This window comes from Vicugna pacos, chromosome 15 (genome assembly GCF_048564905.1).
Source record: "Vicugna pacos chromosome 15, VicPac4, whole genome shotgun sequence".
NCBI lineage: Eukaryota > Metazoa > Chordata > Mammalia > Artiodactyla > Camelidae > Vicugna > Vicugna pacos.
In genome coordinates, this window is record NC_133001.1 from 41,495,400 (window position 1) to 41,513,584 (window position 18,185).

Here is an 18,185-nt window from a genome sequence, read left to right on the forward strand (position 1 = left end):
GTCTATCTACCTTTTAGTGTTTTTCTACCTTAACTCTTTCTGCATATTGATGAAAACAAATTTTCTTACAGTGTTTTCATTAAATTATTTCCCTGAACAAAAAAACCTCATATGGTCATTAAACCGTTCAACAAACTCCTTTGCTCAGTATCCAAATCTCTATAATCTGATCCCATCAAGCCCCAACATGTATTTGACATTCTAGTTGGGCCAGTCCTCACACATTCCTTGAACTAGACACCATAAAAGAAGACTTTCCAGTTCTCTTCACCTCTCCTATTTATCCTCCAAAAGCCAAGCCTCCACAAACATTTGCCCAACAATTCTCTCCCTTTGTTGACTTCTCATTATAATTACTATCTCTACAAGTACTTTGACATAAATTCCTTTCATTACTCAATGTTTTGAAAATACACATTTTATTAATAGGTTTAAAAATTTCTCAAGATAGCTAGATCATACACTATCTACATATTTTCATGGCTCCTAGCCAAGTGCTAGACACGTCAGCTTTCCAAATGAACTTTCATATATTCAAGTTTATTTAACAAGTCATAGAGAATAACTTATCATTCTACTGAAAAATTATATTTAGGGCCAAACTACACATATTACACAAAGCCTAGAACTCTTGGCATGTGACAATATCAAAATATACAAAGGTATTTGATATAAACAGGAAAATAATCATGATCTCACTTTTACTGATAGTAAAGGTATCTTTCTGTCAAAACAGGCAAAGGAAAGGACATTTTTGCAAACAACACTCTGGTTATCCTCCTATGTGAAATTCTTTAAAGATTAAGTACTAAATTTGCATTTTCATTATGTATAACCACAAATTCCTAGTTATTAAAAGAGTGTTTGAAGAGTTTTAATCACTTGAGTTTTCACACAAGCACTGCTTTGTTTTCCCAGTGTCTCAATTATGATAGGTTTTTTCCTAAATAATGGAAGTAAAAGAAAAAGAATCCGTAAAGCAAATTTACTAGTCTACCTCCATGACAACAGAAGATCTTCTCATCCACAATGGCAGCTATAGGCAGACAGTTGAAACAATCAGTGAAGGTCTTCCACAATTTAATATTAAACCTTCGTTTGCCTATAAAAAGAATAAACAAATAAAATAAATCTAAAACTGTTCTCATTAGTTATCTCACAGCCACAGAATTATAAATGATTCTAATTTTGGTTTTTTAGCACTTGTTTTTTCTATTAGTGTTATTTGTACACTTTTCAGAAGATAATAAACATTCAGCACCTTCAGTAAAGCTACAAGGACTACAAAGGTTATGCTAAGTGTTTTATGAAACAAATACTTTTGCCTTTTAAGATCACTATACTATAGCACCTTTGAAACAGTCTGACAGACTATTAGTTTACTTTTTCCATTTGATATGTACAGTAAAGTATCTAGCCAAAAAAGAAAGCAAAGTGAAAAGGGTGCCTCTGGAGACTGTTTTAACTCTGTTGCATGAGTAACACAGCATAAACTTACTGCCAAAAAAGGACAATTTCCAGGTGCTTAACTGGTATTCACTTTTAAGTGACTTTCTACTTGGCACTATAGCAAGTATAGAGACACAAAGGCTATAATTTTCCTGTAGTCTAGCATAAAAAGCTACAACAAAGACAATCTCAAGTGCATGTTCATCTTTTTGGAGTTACTTGATTTTTCTGAATTTGGCAGTAAGTTGCAACAACTAACCCAGGGGAGAGATAAAAGACACTAGGCACTAACTTTCTATGCTTTTATGCCATAACCTGCCTCACAATGAATAAATATAACTCAAAGTAGTGTTTACAAGCTGCTTTCACATACATTTCATTTGATGTTATTTCTATCCTTGAGGATATTCAAGTCCCTATTTTATCCTTCAAGAACATACCTTTATTTCTGATGTAGTTTTAGAAAAGTGGTTATAGCATGATATACTACTATCCACTTCCTGTCTTACTCGTCTGATTTAAACCACTGAAATCATACACTACACCTTAGAAATAAAAATGCAATACAAAATCAAATACAGAATTAGTCCCACTACAACATAAACTCCATGAGAATTAGAGGTCATCTCTCCTGATCACTCCTGCAACCCCAGTGTTTAGAATAGTGTCTGGCATATAATACAGCCTCAAACATTTGACAAATAAGTGATTATTTGATTTAAGGAGACAGATTTAAATAGGACCCCCTACAATAATTAAGAATGGAAAAAAGCAAAAAAAAATGGAAAAAAGCAAAAATAGATTCTAATGGAGAATTTAGCAGTAAAAAATAATATATTCAATTTGAAAATTATTAATTCACCTAAATTTTAATCAACCAAACATTTGTTCATTCACTCCCGTACTGACAAAAGCAAAAGACCAAATTCAAATGTAGCAGGGTAATTTAGTAATAACACCTGGAAACAGTGCTACACAACAAATCAGTGATTTCTCACTGATGAAAAAGAGTACAACAAAATAAGGATGACCCACAGTATTCAGTATCCTTCTCTCTCTAGGCTAATAGGTATACATTAAAATCTAATAATAAACTTCAGCTTTTAAATAACTTCACAGAACTCAATATTTTTTGTGACACAGGACTAGTAAAAATTTGTCATATCACAAGAATGTTGAGAGCTAAAACCTTAATGAATGCTAGAAAACCAGAGGCTACCGTCTATAGTGATATCTGTTCCACTTGGTTATTTTACTATATAAACTAATTATATGAGGGCCTTTCAGCTGAGTCAGCTGCAGTCAACCTGAAACAATTATGACCAAGGAGATTCCAAGGAATCAACCGAATTAATAACATGATTCCCAGTTTCGGGTTCTTCTTCTGTTAAAGGCTCTCTTCTTGGGCTTCTGTTTGATAGATCATATTTTCAAAAACTCTGAATTAAAGGAATGCTTTTGAAATGGAAAATTATTAGGGAATTTTCCCATTTTTCCATTAATAAGTTTTTATTTTTACTTACATTCATCATAGAATCCATAAATGCGATTGATGCTAGCACACTCATGGTTTCCTCTTAAGAGAAAGAAGTTCTCTGGATATTTGATTTTATAAGCCAATAGCAAACAAATGGTTTCCAAAGACTGCTTTCCTCTGTCCACATAATCTCCTAAGAAAAGATAGTTGGCTTCTGGTGGGAAACCTCCATATTCAAATAACCGCAGTAAATCTGTATACTGTCCATGAATATCTCCTAAAAATAGAAAAGTCAGTTTTAGAAAATTTGGTTATTGTGGTAAGCAGCTTCTATGAAATGATTCTCAATGTGTACACCTTTTTGTAATCCTCTTCTCTTGAATGTGGGCTGTAACTAGTGACTTACTTCTAACAAAGAAGATACAGCAAAAGTGAGATGAGCTGTCACTTCAGAGATTAGGTTACAAAAGACTGGGTTCCCATCTTGCTTGCGCTCTCTTGCCTTCTCTCATGCTTGATGAGGAAACTGCCTTACGGAGCACTCATGGTAAAGAGCTGAAGAAGGCCTTTGGCTAACAGCTCATTAGGAACTGAAGCTCTCAGTCCATTGGTCCATAAGGAACTGAATCCTTTCACAAATGAGCCTCGAGACTGCAGCCGCAGATGATACCTTGTTTGCAGCTGTGTGAGACTTAGGACCAGAGGACCAGGCTACCCTGTGCCTGAATTTCCTAACCCACCGAAACTGTGAGATGATAAATTAATGCTGTTTTAAACCACAAAGTCTTGAGGTAATGTGTAATACTAATACAGTTACTCTTACTATCTGGTAGTTAAACTTAGGTACATTTTTTTTATACCAAGTAGCAACCAAACAGCAAAAACTAAGAAATAGCATAAATAACTTCTATTACCTTCAAGTTATTTCTATATTAAAGCATTCTGAAGAGTATTTTGTTGAGAATATGAATCACTTTAATTTTAAGATGCCTTATAATTTACTTTATTTAAATTCACAGAAGGGATTGATCACTTCCACAAAATTTCAATTACCATCGCTTAAAGGTGATACTCTAAGCTAATTAATTTATTCAACATTTACTTAGCTTATCTCTTAACTACTAAACACTGAACAAAGTAACATGAAGCACATGACTTAATAAACTATGTGAAAAAGAAAAAATTATTTATTAGCACATTACGCATCTGCAGGTTATGATATGAATATGGATCACTAAGAAACCTGCAGGGGAAGGAAAACTTTTGCAAACAGCAAATAGTCCTTGATTGAACAAAAGCTAATGGTTAAGTTCATAAAAAGCTATGTCATAAACACTAACAGCTACTAAAAGAAAACCCACCTTGTCAAACCAAAAGTCATACAATACATTATTTATATCACTTCCCACTGCTATGTGAACTACAGAAAAATGCTTTCTGTGCCAACAAGTTTTCTGGCTGGAACAATGTGATCACTCACTTAGGGTTGTAATATTTTGCTTTTGGCCAAAAGCCACTATAAGACTTGAAAGAAAAAGACAAATAATATTAAGTTATGTAATCTTCAAAGTAAATTAAAATGACAACTAAGAAGACTACTGATACTGCAATACTGACCCCCCAAATTCTATACCTGTTTTTTCTAAATAGTGTACTGGAATGTCTATTTCTCCACATCCTTGAAAACCATGGATATCAATTTCTGACTTTTTTTCAATCTGATCAGAGTTCTAGATTTGTTTTTAAGTTGCATTTCACTGATTACCAGTGAAGCTGAGGGTTTATGTTTACTGGCCAGTTGAATTTCTTCTACAATCTTCCCCCTTGTAAATTTTTCTATTCTATTGCCTTTTCCTTGTTTCTAAGAACTCTTTACAGTGTGAACAACAATCTTTTAATCTGCTGTAGATATAGCAAATATTTCCTTCTTGTCTCTAACACGTCATTTTAGGAAAGTCTCGATTTCCAGAATTTTACATAATAAAACCTAGCAATCCTTTTTTTTTACAAAAATTTGTAGCTGTTTTCTCTAAATCATCTTCAATGTAAATACAGGAGGAAAACCAGGATTCAAAAGAGACTTGTTTCTAACTTTACCCATTTACATACCACAAATTTTCAGTGGCGCTTCCAACTCCAAAAGAATAGGCTGGCTGAGAAAGATCTCCCGAGACTTGATACATAAGCCCCGAACTTCTGCTTCAGTCATCTGTACAATCTTTCCTGGACGACATCCTCGCACTGATAAGCAATAAATTAAATGGTTAGCTTTCTAAAATTTATCCATAAAATAGTAATTCTTAAAAAAAATCATGCTCATATTTTGAAGATCAGAAGAGTTATGTAGGTAGCAAACTACCAGATACCCTGTTGTGTCCTATGGCTAACAATAAGGTTATTCTATGACCTCTGGCTTCTCTCTATCTCCACTGCTGCTGGTTTCTGACACTCCTCAAGGCTGCTGCCATGGAAATGTGGTCTTCTTTGCTCTCCAGTGGCCAACTTGAGGCTTTGCAGCCCAAGTGAACTAAAACCCATTAATCACTATGGTTCTAAGTAACTTCTGGGATGGAGTGGGGAGGAATGGTCCATGAGGAGTTCCTTATTTGCCCTGTTGAACTGCACTTAATAATCATTTCCTCTCATCATTAGCTTCTCCATTGGCTTTCTCTTTAATCTTTAAATATACTGCTAGCTCCCTTTCAATCTTTATTAAAAAAGCATTTAAAAAAGAAAACAAAGACTATATTTCTATATACCCCTACCATTTCCCATTTACAATTAAGCCCACACATTTCTTGCTAAAAATGGTTGGTTTCTGTCAGGTTGAGAGGCTTAAAAAAAAAAAAAAAGCCCCCCTATGCAAAAGCCAACCCATGTATATATTCCATTAATATAGTAATACATAACAAAGAGGAGACAGAGGCAATGTTGAAATATGTTTTAAGCAAATATGATAGTAAGAGCATCCCTGAAATTCAAAACAATGATCAGCAGAACTGCTTTTATTATGGTAACTTAGCACAGCTTCTACATTAGTAGTAGTTCTCAAATACCAATTACCTACTTCCCATAAATTTGAATTTTCCTAAGATGAAAAAAGACATCTAACTTTGTACCTTTCATTAAAAATCTAGAATAGTAGCTTAGATTCAATGCCCTGTAATAGGAACAGTTATTAATCTTGGTATGAAATTTTAAATGTGGGAAATGATGGTTACAAAAACAGTTCTACTGTCAATGCATCAAACACCTATCTATTTTGGTTTAAGAGGAAGAAAAATATGCTCCTTGGAAGATTAAAGATCTCTAGGTGCTTTCAGATGACAAATACACATCTAAAATTAGTATTTTACTTAAGTAAATAATTACCTAAAAGTAATTATTTAGAGATAATAGCAATAGAGAACACAAACAAAATACTTTGGATTCTTATAAAAGTTTCTACAATCTCTGTTGTGATTCTGCTGTCATAAAACACTTTCTAGGTTACCAAAATGTAGTTGTAACTTGATGGCAATGATTATTAAGTAAATCAAGACTAGCGTGGGTCACTTCGATGTGTCAATTTAAAGTGCCTAGATTACAGTGGTGAATATTTTATCTCACATTTGTTTTATTTCCTCTGTGTATTATGTATCTGTTTAATTTTTACTTCCCAAGCAAGTAATTTAGGTTATGCTGAGGTGCACTACAGCTAACATTTTTACAGAGCTAAAAATGCTTCAACTTCTAAGTCATGCTAATGCAGAGAAACTAAATTCAAAACAAAAACACATGACATATATTTCACTCCATGCTCTTCCCCCAATTAATCTTTAAAGTTAGGAGATACCTTGCAATCAATAATTCCTTACAATTGTAATTGGTAGTGGCTTTTCCTCCCTTAGTGGCAAATAAAACTGCATTTCATTATCAATCACATCTAAGAGTTAATGAAATGTAGTTAGAGAAGCTTAGGATTCTTCTAAAGGTTAAGAGTTTGACAAATGTCCAAATCTAAGGAACAAATTAGCAAAATATTTCGGAGAATAGGGTGGATGGCTCAGGGTAATCCTACTGTCTTTCAATTCAAAAGCCATACTCCTTTATGTACTGCCACCAGCATGTACTCCTAGATTTCAAAGAGCACTTCAAATTTCTCAGTCATCTGGAAAAAAAGGACTAAATCAATCTGTTACATAGGGGAACTAGATCACTATCTCAGTATCCCTGAGGAATTACAGAATTTGGGTATATGAGCCCAGACCCAAGTTGTCTCTTTAAGTTATAAAAATACTGTACAACTGCATAATTAATTCAGTGCAAAGCAATTTCACATCATCTCATTTAATCCTTTTGATACTCTAGGAATTAAAAAGGGAAGTTACTATCTATACTGTACAATGATAGAGATTAAGTAACTTCTGTAAGATTATTAGAGGGAGTAAAAAGCAGTAGACAAGAATTTAGAACCAAGGTCTTACAACTCAAAAGTCAATACTCTTTTTAGTTTACCACATAAAACTTTTTAGTCAAAAATTTACCAGAAAAAATTTTTCAGAAGGTGTGCAAGCCAAGTAAAAACCTCATTATAGCAAATTATCCACCATACTATAACTGTTTAGAAAATATTTTGAAGTATTACATAAAGTACGCTACCACTACGTGCACATCTCAATGAATTGATTGTGTATACACCTAAGTAACCATCACCTAGACAAGATACAGAATACTTCCAGCAGCTCTGAAGGCTCCCTTATCCCTAATGATTCAATAATAATGCCCCAAGGTTACTATTATTTCTCCAAGTACAGATTAGCTATTTTGAATTTTAAGTACATAGAAAATACAATATTATGTACATATTAATATATAGTATAAATTAAAAAACACAGTATATACTCTTGCTCATTATTTCAAGTACAAATTCATTTTAACAGATACAATTCTGATTTTCTATTCCTTGTGTCAGTTTTGCCAATGTTAATAAAGTATCAAATTTATTAGGATATTTATAATCTTATTATCCATAAAATACATACATATATAATTTTTCTCCGACCCATTTGAGAACATACTGCATACATCATGCTCTTTTACCCCTTAATACATCAATATTATTTCCTAAGAATCTCTCTTATACAGCCACAGTACAAGTTATCAGATTCAGGGAATTTAATACTTATACAAATCTTTAACCTAAAGAATTGCAGTACTGCATTTTTAATAACTGTCCCAATCATGTCCTTCATAATATTTTCTTTCCCTAGTACAGAATTCAATCCAGTATTATATTATTACATTTATTTGTTCAATCTCTTTAGTCTTAATAGTGTTGTCTCCTACAGCTTTCTTGATACTGGAAATTAAAATTTTTTCACATTATCAATCTTTCTAGAGGTTTACCAATTTTATTAATCTTTTCAAGGATTTCCTTTTTTAAAATCATACATCCACTTTTTATTTGATTTCTGCTCTTATCTTTATTATATTTTTCCTTCTACTTTTTTGGTTATAATTTGTTTATTCTTCTATTGTCTTGGAATAGCTTAATGTTCAGCCTTTTAAAAATTATACATTTAAAACTGTGTGCATCCCTCTAAACATTACTTTTAGTGGCAACTGCAAAAGTTAACACATATTTTCATTATTATTTAGGTCAACATATTTTATAATTTTCACTTCTAATAAGCCAATAAGATATGTGAAAGTACATGGCTTAATTTCTAAATATTTGAGGAGTTCCTAGTTATCTGCTATCGATTTCTAGCTTATCAGCAATGAAGTCAGAGAACATATCTGAGATCTCATTTCTTTCAAATTTAGAGATCTGCTCTATGGTACAGCATATGGTATAGTTTAGTAAATGTCCACCCATATTTGAAAAGCACGTATATCCTGTAGTTTCTGGGTAAAGTGTTCTATGTGTGTCAATCAGGTCAAATTGACTGTGTTGTTTAAGTCTTCTAGAGCCTTACTGATTACTTTTCTTGTTTATTAATTACTGAGAAAGGTACATTAATCTACTATGGTTGTGGTTTTCTCTCTTTCAACCTTTTGGTTCTAATAGCTTTTCTTTTTGTGTTTTTGATCTGTATTATGAAATATCTAAACAATTTAAGATTGTTATATCATCCTGTTGAATTAACCATTTTAATTATGCAATGCCCTTCTTTGTCTCCAGTGATTCTCCTTGCCTTACAGTCCTTTTCTGGCAAAAATATATAGCCAACTCAAAAAGTTTCTTTTGGTTAATATGTGCATAATATATTTTCCCCATTCTTTTATTCACTCGTCTGTGCCTTTAAATTTAAACTATGTCCCCCCTCGCCAAAAAAATTTATACTATGTCCCTTTTAAACAGGAGACAGGTATTCAGAGGTTTGTCTGGAGTGTTTGCTTCTTTCACATTTACTACAATCATTGACAAAGATGAGTTGAAGTCTACATCCTGTCATTTGTTTTGTCTCATCTGTTCTTTATTCCTCTCTTCTTACATTTCTTTGGAGTAATCGATTATCTTCTATTATTCCATTTTTCTCCTCTATTAGCTTTTCAGTTATACATTCTTTTTCTTTTGGTGCTCACTCTAGAGAAAATAAATGAACTCTTGACTGATTTCCACTCTCCAGACTTTTGTTCTACAGTTGCTATATACTGCTTCCACATATTTTAAAACCCACAAGCCATATTATTTTATACAGTATTAATTTATATTTATTAATATTGATCCTTATTATTGTTCTTCATTTCTTCCTCCAATTCTGTGCTTTTATCATATTCTTTCAACGTGAACTTTAAAGGAAGCAAAGGATACATTCTATGATTTGGTATAAGAATCTAAAGCATTTTCTAGTGCCAGTCTACTTTTAATAAATTTTCTTAGTTTTAGTTTGTCTTCATTTTACCTTCACTTTTCACAAGGATATGCCCATTGAATTTAGAATTCTACGTTAGCATTATTACTGTCCTCCTGAATGTAGTAACTTATTATTATTGTTGCCTTATTATTGTCCTCCTGAAAGTAATGACTTCTTTCCCCTGGGAGCTTTTAAGATTTTCTTTTTCTTTGATTCTTAGCAGTTAAGTCTATGATGGGTCTTCTCAACATGATTTTATTTACATTTCTCCTACTTGGAATTCACAGAGCTTCTTCACTCTGTGTTTTGGCATCTTTCTCAATTTTGGAAAATTCTTGGTTAACAGATCTTTTATTCCACATCTCTTCTCCTTCTGGGAATCTCATTATACACGTTAACCTCCCCATTATCTCCTGTTGCTTTCTTTCTGTATCTCCCCTCTATTTTTTCTCTCAACACTACAAAATTTCTACTCAACTTTTTTTTTCTAGTTTATTACTTCTCTATTTTGCTGTTTCTAATTTGCTAATAAACCCAACCAATAAATTCTGAATTTTAGTTAATGTATTTTTCAGTCGTAGTTTCCAGGTTTCTGATAAATTTTGTTTCCTCTTTACCTTGAGCATATTAAATCAGTGACCTTAAATTCTATGTGACCTCTAGTACATGAGTTATCTGTAGATTTATACTTTCTTCTCTTAATTTTTGGTCAGTTAATCCTGTTAACATTCCCTTTAGTATTTCACTGAACGAAACATTTGACTATGAATAGTTCTAGATGACATATTCCTCCATAGAGGGTGATTTCCTTTTAGCAGCAGACAGTAACCAAGGACTCACCCACACTTTCTTGAGAGCTAGTCTATTTCATTTTGCCCTCAATCTTAGGGACTGGCCATGTTGGGGGTCTCAGTGGAAAACTCAGAGTATAATATGACCTCTTACTTCCCAAGGTTTGAACTTCAACTTTTGCCTCTCTGGTACTAGGGGGATGCTGGAATCTGCTCAATCTTTAGCTTCCCAGATACTGTTTTCTTCTGGGTTTCTTATAATCTTCTCTTACACATCTGTACCTTAGCAGTCAATGATTTTAGGGGGACCTGACTGCAGATTTTGAGGTTAGAGTCTATGTAGTTCTCTCCTCTTTTGGACTTAAGTTTCAACTGCTTTAGTGGCCCCAGACTTCCACCTCTCCTCTTTAGTCCAGTAAGACTGCCACTTTGTATTTGGAATCTAGTCCCTCATACCTCCGGGATAAAAGCCACAGTGACTGGTAAACTCACTGGTGCTTCTCTTCTCTTAAAGATCAAAACTCTCAAAAATTTCCTGTGTTGGTTGCTCTTCAACAACGGAATAGCTGCTCAAGTAAAAACAGGAGCATATAAAATATGATTACTGGTACACACCAGAAATTCAAATTATATGAAGTATTTTGAGGAATATCTTGCCAAGGCCTAGACACTAGGAACCCATACCCCATGTTATCTGAGTAAATCAGTCATGCAACTTAGGTGGAAGCATCAAGGTCTCCTGACCCCTGATAAGGAAATCTTTCTGCACAATCATGTTTACATCAGAAAAGGGGGAAAACACTAAGGCCTGAGGGTCAAATTTGGTTCAATCCTGTTCTTGTGTGTTAACAGTAATTTTTATACTTTTAAAAACAGCTGGGGGGAGGAAGTGGGAGAAGAACAGTATTATATGAAATTCAAATGTGTTAGTGTCCACAAATAGTTTTATTGGAACATAACCACATTTATTCATTTATGTATTATCTATGGGTACTTCTGCGATACAATGGCAGAGTTGAGTAGTTGCAACAGAGATCACAAGGGGCACCCTCATGGCTTTGCACTGCTTCCCAGGGTGATAGAAATTGCGGGGGTGCAGTTATAACATGAGAGTGTCTTGAATGTCTACTGCTGTGTGCAACATTTTATTTTACTTTCATTACCAGTGCATACTCATCATGTCAAAGGAAGAAAAGTGGAATGTGAACATCTAAGGCATAGTGGAGTGTGGATTATTTTGTTACTGAATTTGATGACTAGGCACTGTATTTATGATGTTATAGCTGTGCTAAAAGAATACAACATATGTCCACATTACCAAACTAAGCACTCATCACAACATTCCAACTCATAGGAAAGTAAAAATCGAAAAAAATTTCTAAAACTTTAAATGGAATCTCATCACAGCAGAATTTCTTCACAAAAATAAAAATGAGGCTGCAAAGAGTAAGTTTCCAACTGGTTTATGTGTTGGCAAGCAAGGAAAGCCATTTATTAATGGAGAGTTAATCAAATCATGTTTGGGAAAGCCAAAGAAATATGTCTTGAGACAATAATGTATTTACTAATCTTTCTGTAAAAACAGTTCTTGAAGAGTTGAGGATATTGGAAACAACATCAATAATCAATTAAAAAAAACGAAATAAATGATTCTGAGCTGTTTTCCTCAACTCTTGATGAGTTCACAGGTATTACCAACACTTTGTTGTTGTTTACTTGAGGAGACAATACTGAATGTGAAGTGACTGAAAAGTTAGTGACTCGAATAGTCTGTGTGGAATGAACACAGGCAAGAAAATTTCCAAAGCAGCTAAGGAAAGGAAAAGAAAACACTGACTGGAAGTAAAAATATGCTTGAAGCAGGAAAAGACTTCACTGGACAATTTTACAAAGCTTGTGAAAATTTAAGGTGTTTAAAGTTTATGGTGCAAATAGTAGCAGTGGAAAAATATTTTAATCTATCATATTACTGAACTAGTGGTATTAATGATCCACTTCATTAGCTCTCATGAACTTAGCAATTCAGTGGTTTAGTAGTGATAAGGTTTTATCATGATTTTTTTGACCTCAGGGCTAATACTGAAATTTTTCTGAATGAGAAGAATCACCTTCTATCACTACTATTAAACACTGAGTAGGTTTTATAAATTATATTTTGCTGCAAATCTGATGTTTCTTAATAATTCAACCTAAAATTAAAATGCAAAAAAAAATGCTTATGTGTAAAACGTATACTGTACTAAGTCACTTTAACAACTAATGTTGCTTGAATCACAAGCAAATATCAGGTTGCTTTATACAGTTCCAGTGCTGTCAAAAGTTAAAACAAGTGCAGTGAGATCTTCATTCCCTCACAGATTTGCACTGGATATTATTTTCCAAGCTCAAAACCACAGTTCCAACAGCATTCTTCAAACTTCAATGCTAGTGCAAAATACATCACAATCCACTTAACTGTGCAGTTGAGGAGCTGCCACCTAACCTCTCATGGAGTAATGTAATGACATGCTAAAAGGCAAATATCAAGAGAAGACTAATAAAATTCTCTAAATACCTTCCAAGTGATGACTAAAATCACTTAACTAAAATCATATGCTTGTGGATTGACATTAGTCCTGGCAGTACCTACCTATCTGCTGTAAATGACAGTTTCCAAGATGAAATTCAAAACTCTCATTTCAGACCAGCATTAACAGATGAACATTTTCTGATTTTGATACAAAACAATGCCTCTGAATCTCAATTAAGCAAAATGTTATCTCCTCCCCCAAAGAAGTCTCCTCTTCTCATGATTATAAAAAATTATACTCAAGCATTATATTTCAAATTTAATTGTCACATAAAAACTTTTTCAATGCAGTTCTGTCTTTTAAATTACAAATGGTGTGATACGTCTTTATGTGTTTTGTGTGTATATATCTTACCTTTCAATAACCATCTGTTATTTTCTCCAGGAAGTTCTTACTAATAACTGCCTTTGTAAAACAGAAAGAATGCTAAGAAAATATAATTCCAGTATTATATTTGCCTCATAATATCTTAGTAATTTTCACTGACCTTTAATATTTTAATTTCTACCCTACCAAAAAGATTCACTCAAGGTTATAAACTAATCAACAGCAAAATTAACTTAAATCTAGATGTCCTAAATTTTTTCTCTATGTTGAAATGGCATTTTCTTCATATTTAGTATAAATCTACTTTAAGTCACAAAAAGGAAAAAAAAGTAACATTTTTGTAACTGGCTAGAATGTGAAATCTTGGTTTTAAATGAAAGAATTAGGCAACTGCCATAACTTCAATTTGTCTTAAGTCTGCCTGACAGGAATAATTAATGTGACTTCAGAGCCTATAGATGGCCTCCAGGAGCTCTGTATAATAAACCAAACGATAATAAAATAATATTGTGTATGCACATGAACATGTATATTTTTCTGAGAAGGCCCAGGGCTTTCATGAACTCTCAAAGGGGTCTGTGAATTGTCATAAGTTAAAAAAAAAATATTCCAGGTACACTAGCAAACAAATAAATAATGAAAAAAGAGTAAAGAAGAAATTTAACAGATATGGGGAGGCGGGGGGTGGGAAGGGACAGACTGGGATTTCAAAATGTAGAAAAGATAAACAAGATTATACTGTATAGCACAGGGAAATATATACAAGATCTTGTGGTAGCTCACAGTGAAAAAAATGTGACAATGAATATATGTATGTTCATGTATAACTGAAAAACTGTGCTCTACACTGGAATTTGACACAACATTGTGAAATGACTATAACTTAATTTAAAAAAAAAGTTAAAACAAACAAAAAACACACACAGGGGATGGCCAGACATCTCAGGAATGGAAAAAGGAGTGCCCTAGCCCAACAGTTCTCAGAGTGTGATCCTCCTATTCATTGTGTTGACATCTGCATGGTGGTGGGTAAAACTGCCAGCACCTCAGCAGAAACCAAGTCAGAGGCACCAATCTGCCACGCACTTACAGTGAAACAAGAAAGGTCCAGTTTCGGAGGGTGCGGAGAAAGGGAACCCTCTTACAGTGTTGGTGAGAATGCAATTTAGTGCAGCACACTATGGAAAACAGTATGGAGATTCCTTAAAAAACTGAAAATAGAGGTACCATATCATCAGTAATCCCACTCCTGGGCATATACCCAGAGAAAACTCTAATTTGAAAAGATACATGCATCCCAATGTTCATAGCAGCACTATTTTCAATAGCAAAGCCATGGAAGCAACCTAATTGTCCATCAACAGATGACTGGATAAAGACATGCTGTGTGTACATACACAACAGAATACTACTCAGCCATAAAAAAAAGAATGAAACAATGACATTTGCAGCAACATGGATGGACCTAGAGATGATCATACTAAGTGAAGTAAGTCAGACAGAGAAACACAAGTATCATACGATATCACTTACATGTGGAGTCTAAAAAAATGATTCAAATGAACTTATTTACAAAACCGAAATAGACTCACAGGCATAGGAAAACAAACTTGTGCTTACCAAACAGGAAGGTAGGGGAGGGATAAATTAGGAGTTTGAGATTAGCAGATACATACTACTATATATAAAACAGGTAAATAAGGTCCTACTTTACAGCACAGGGAGTTATTCAATTCTTATAATAACCTATAATAAAAAATGAAAAAGAATATATATTTGTATATTTAAATCACTATGTTATACACCAGAAACTAACACAACATTGTAAATCAACTATACTTCAATAAAAAAATGTAAAAGGTCCGGTTTTACTTAAAAATGCCCCTGATAAAAGCAATAAAAGCAATCAATTTTATTAAATCTCCACCATCAGTATACATCTTTTTAATATTCTGCATAATGAAAAGGAAAATACCCATGAAGCATTTCTGTTGCATATCAAAGTACAATGGTTGTCTTTAAGAAAAGCATTTGTATGACTTTTAGTTTCAAGCTGATCTAGCTACTTTTTTTCACAGAACATCTTTTTTACTGGAAAGCACAACTGACAAACTCTGGTTATTCACACTTAAGATACTTAACAGATAGTCTTGAAAATGAACAAAGACTGTTATTTCAAAGAAAACAACTGACAGTATTTGTTGCTAGCGAAAATTAAAGTTGTGGAAACCTTGCATCCAGCACCATGAATTTGACAGCTTCTTCATACTTAAGGACTCTTCTGATCCCTTGTTGTAATATTAAAAAATGGGACTTTTTTGATGTTGTATAAAATGTGTCAGCATTTGAACATCTACATTAACTCAGCTTAATCAGTATTTTCAAAATGACCAACCCATGTTACAAAACCGTTTGTAAGATTCATTTAAAATGCAACATAGATTAATGGACTTTAGTGTAAGAGAACAGTATTTCAGATTCTACGTTACAACTAACCACTTGTCAATTTCTGGTATAATATTAAAGACTATCCATCATTATCTAAAAAGGCTATTAAAATACTCCTTCCTTTTCCAACTACACTGCAAAAGTACAGATTTTCTTCATATACTTCAACTAAAACAATGTATCAGAACAAACTGAGGCAAAGCAGATATGAGAATTCCACTGTTATCTATAAAACCAAGCATTAAAGAGATGTGCTTATCATTAATTTTTTTGCTTTAGAAAACAAACACTATTAATGCTAAAATGAATAATTATTGCTATTTTACAAGAATTAAAGAATATTTTTAAACTCTCAGTTTAAATTTCTAACAAAGTACTGATAAATAACTCACATAAATAAAAGTTCTTGTCCTCAATTCTTTTCATGAGTATATAGTAATCCCAAGATTAAAAAAGTTTTAAGTCCATGACTCTCTAGTCCCTAGCCAAAAGAAAGCTAATAACCAAATCCCCTTAAACGACCTTTCATGATTTTATTCTCCCTAGGAATATTGCTCCCCCTCAGCACCAACACCAGTATGTCAAATCAGATTATGAACTCTGGATAATGGGAATAGGAAAGAAATGTTTTATGTATACATACATACAACATACAGTGGTTGTATGAAATAACACAATGTGGAGGGCACATCTGTTAGATCCTCACAAGGAATAGCCTTCCCAAAAATTACTATGGGGAGAATCCAGAGCTCAGTAGCGTAAGCAGCCCTCTGTAACCTTAACTCAGCTCAGGTTTATCCTAAACAATAACAGTAACAGCTAACATTTTCTGAGCTTTTATTTTGTTCAAGTCCTTTACCAGCTTAATCTTTACAGATACGTTATTAAGCAGATATTTATTATTATCATCTCCAAAATGCATTAGAAACTGGGGCAGAGCTGAAATTAAAATACATGCAGACCCTGTACCCTAACCAGTGTATACATGGCCTCCCACTACATCAATACTTACTGATGCACCTTGGGTAAACACTTAATTGAGTGTACATCTGATTATCATAGAGGTTTCACATAACTACTGCAGTTAGGGTCTGATGTTCATAAAATATATTCCTTTTTTGTCATTATATAATTTAGATCTCTCATTTTTACTCGGAAGCCTGGTTATTTTCTTTCACTTCTTTAGCTCAATTATTTGATAAATATTCAAATAACACAGACGAACCTACAAGTACCTGTAAAGTTTCCTTCTCAGTTTACTATTTAAAATAAAAAGAGCAATAATAACTGCTGATAAAGGACAACTGCCACTGTCCTTTTACTACTTTTCCTACTGCATTGCAAGTACCAACCTACACTAGGAGCTGAATTTCTGCATTAAGCCAGGAAAACAACTGGCTACTGTTATTTATTCTTATTTAACTTCAGAATGAGTTTCTGCATTTTTAGTCCTCTACCTCTAATTGTGGAATAACGACTTAATTTCTACTAAAGTGTTTTCATTTTATCTAACAGACGGAAAATCTGAGGTATAGTATATTTCAAGAATGAGGTGTAAAAATAAATTACATTTCACCTACCAATAAGCAAGACTTCAAAGTCAATCTTAGCGGAGAGTGGAGGGTGTATAAAAAAAGTTGTAAACTTGATCTTTCTGCTTCCGATCTTCACTGATCTTCTATTTTTCCAAAAGAATAAGCCTTGAAATGGTTATTTACAGCTGCTAGAGGAGTGATTGCTGCCTGAGGGTATAAATTTGTATCCACTCAAAATTAAACCCTAGAAGATTCAACTGGGAATTCCAATCCTCCACCACCACACCACTGCTAAGCCAACTGACATTTACAGACCATTTCTTCTTGTATCCCTATAGCCCAAGATCTCGAGGATAATCTTTGTTTCAGAAACTGAGATTTTAATTTCTAAATATCTTGACGCTCTTATACACCTGCATTATCTTACCAGTTAAGAGTTATTTGACAATGTATGCAATTGGAATGGATACTTTGTTCAATGGTAAATGTGGATAAGACGTAAGAGAAAAAACCCTACTGGATAAAATCTACTATCTTCTCATAAATCCTAAATCTTAATAAAGCCTTGTCTTTAGGCTCAAATGTAAATAGATTTCTAAATCCCAATGAATCCTAATCTTGGATTTAGACAATTACCAAAAAAGCTCCAGCTCTGTTTTCAAATAACACTGGACTACTTCTTCAAATGGTCCGTTTCCCTTACCTAGTGGAACTGACAGAAAAACCAAGCACGCAACCAACCTAAT

At 33.4% G+C, this 18,185-nt stretch overlaps 1 protein-coding gene across 2 annotated transcripts in view; it reads right to left on the reverse strand.

Moving 5' to 3' along the window:
- The window catches only part of PPP1CB (protein phosphatase 1 catalytic subunit beta), a 35,413-nt gene that overhangs the window by 11,778 nt on the left and 5,450 nt on the right, over nucleotides 1-18,185 (reverse strand). For both annotated transcript variants that reach the window (XM_072937986.1, XM_072937985.1), the window contains exons 3-5: nucleotides 5,036-5,167; nucleotides 2,973-3,203; nucleotides 998-1,102 (exon numbers count right to left, since the gene is read on the reverse strand). In XM_072937986.1, coding sequence (XP_072794087.1) covers nucleotides 998-1,102; nucleotides 2,973-3,203; nucleotides 5,036-5,167 — 468 coding nt within the window. The remainder of the gene's footprint in view (nucleotides 1-997; nucleotides 1,103-2,972; nucleotides 3,204-5,035; nucleotides 5,168-18,185) is intronic.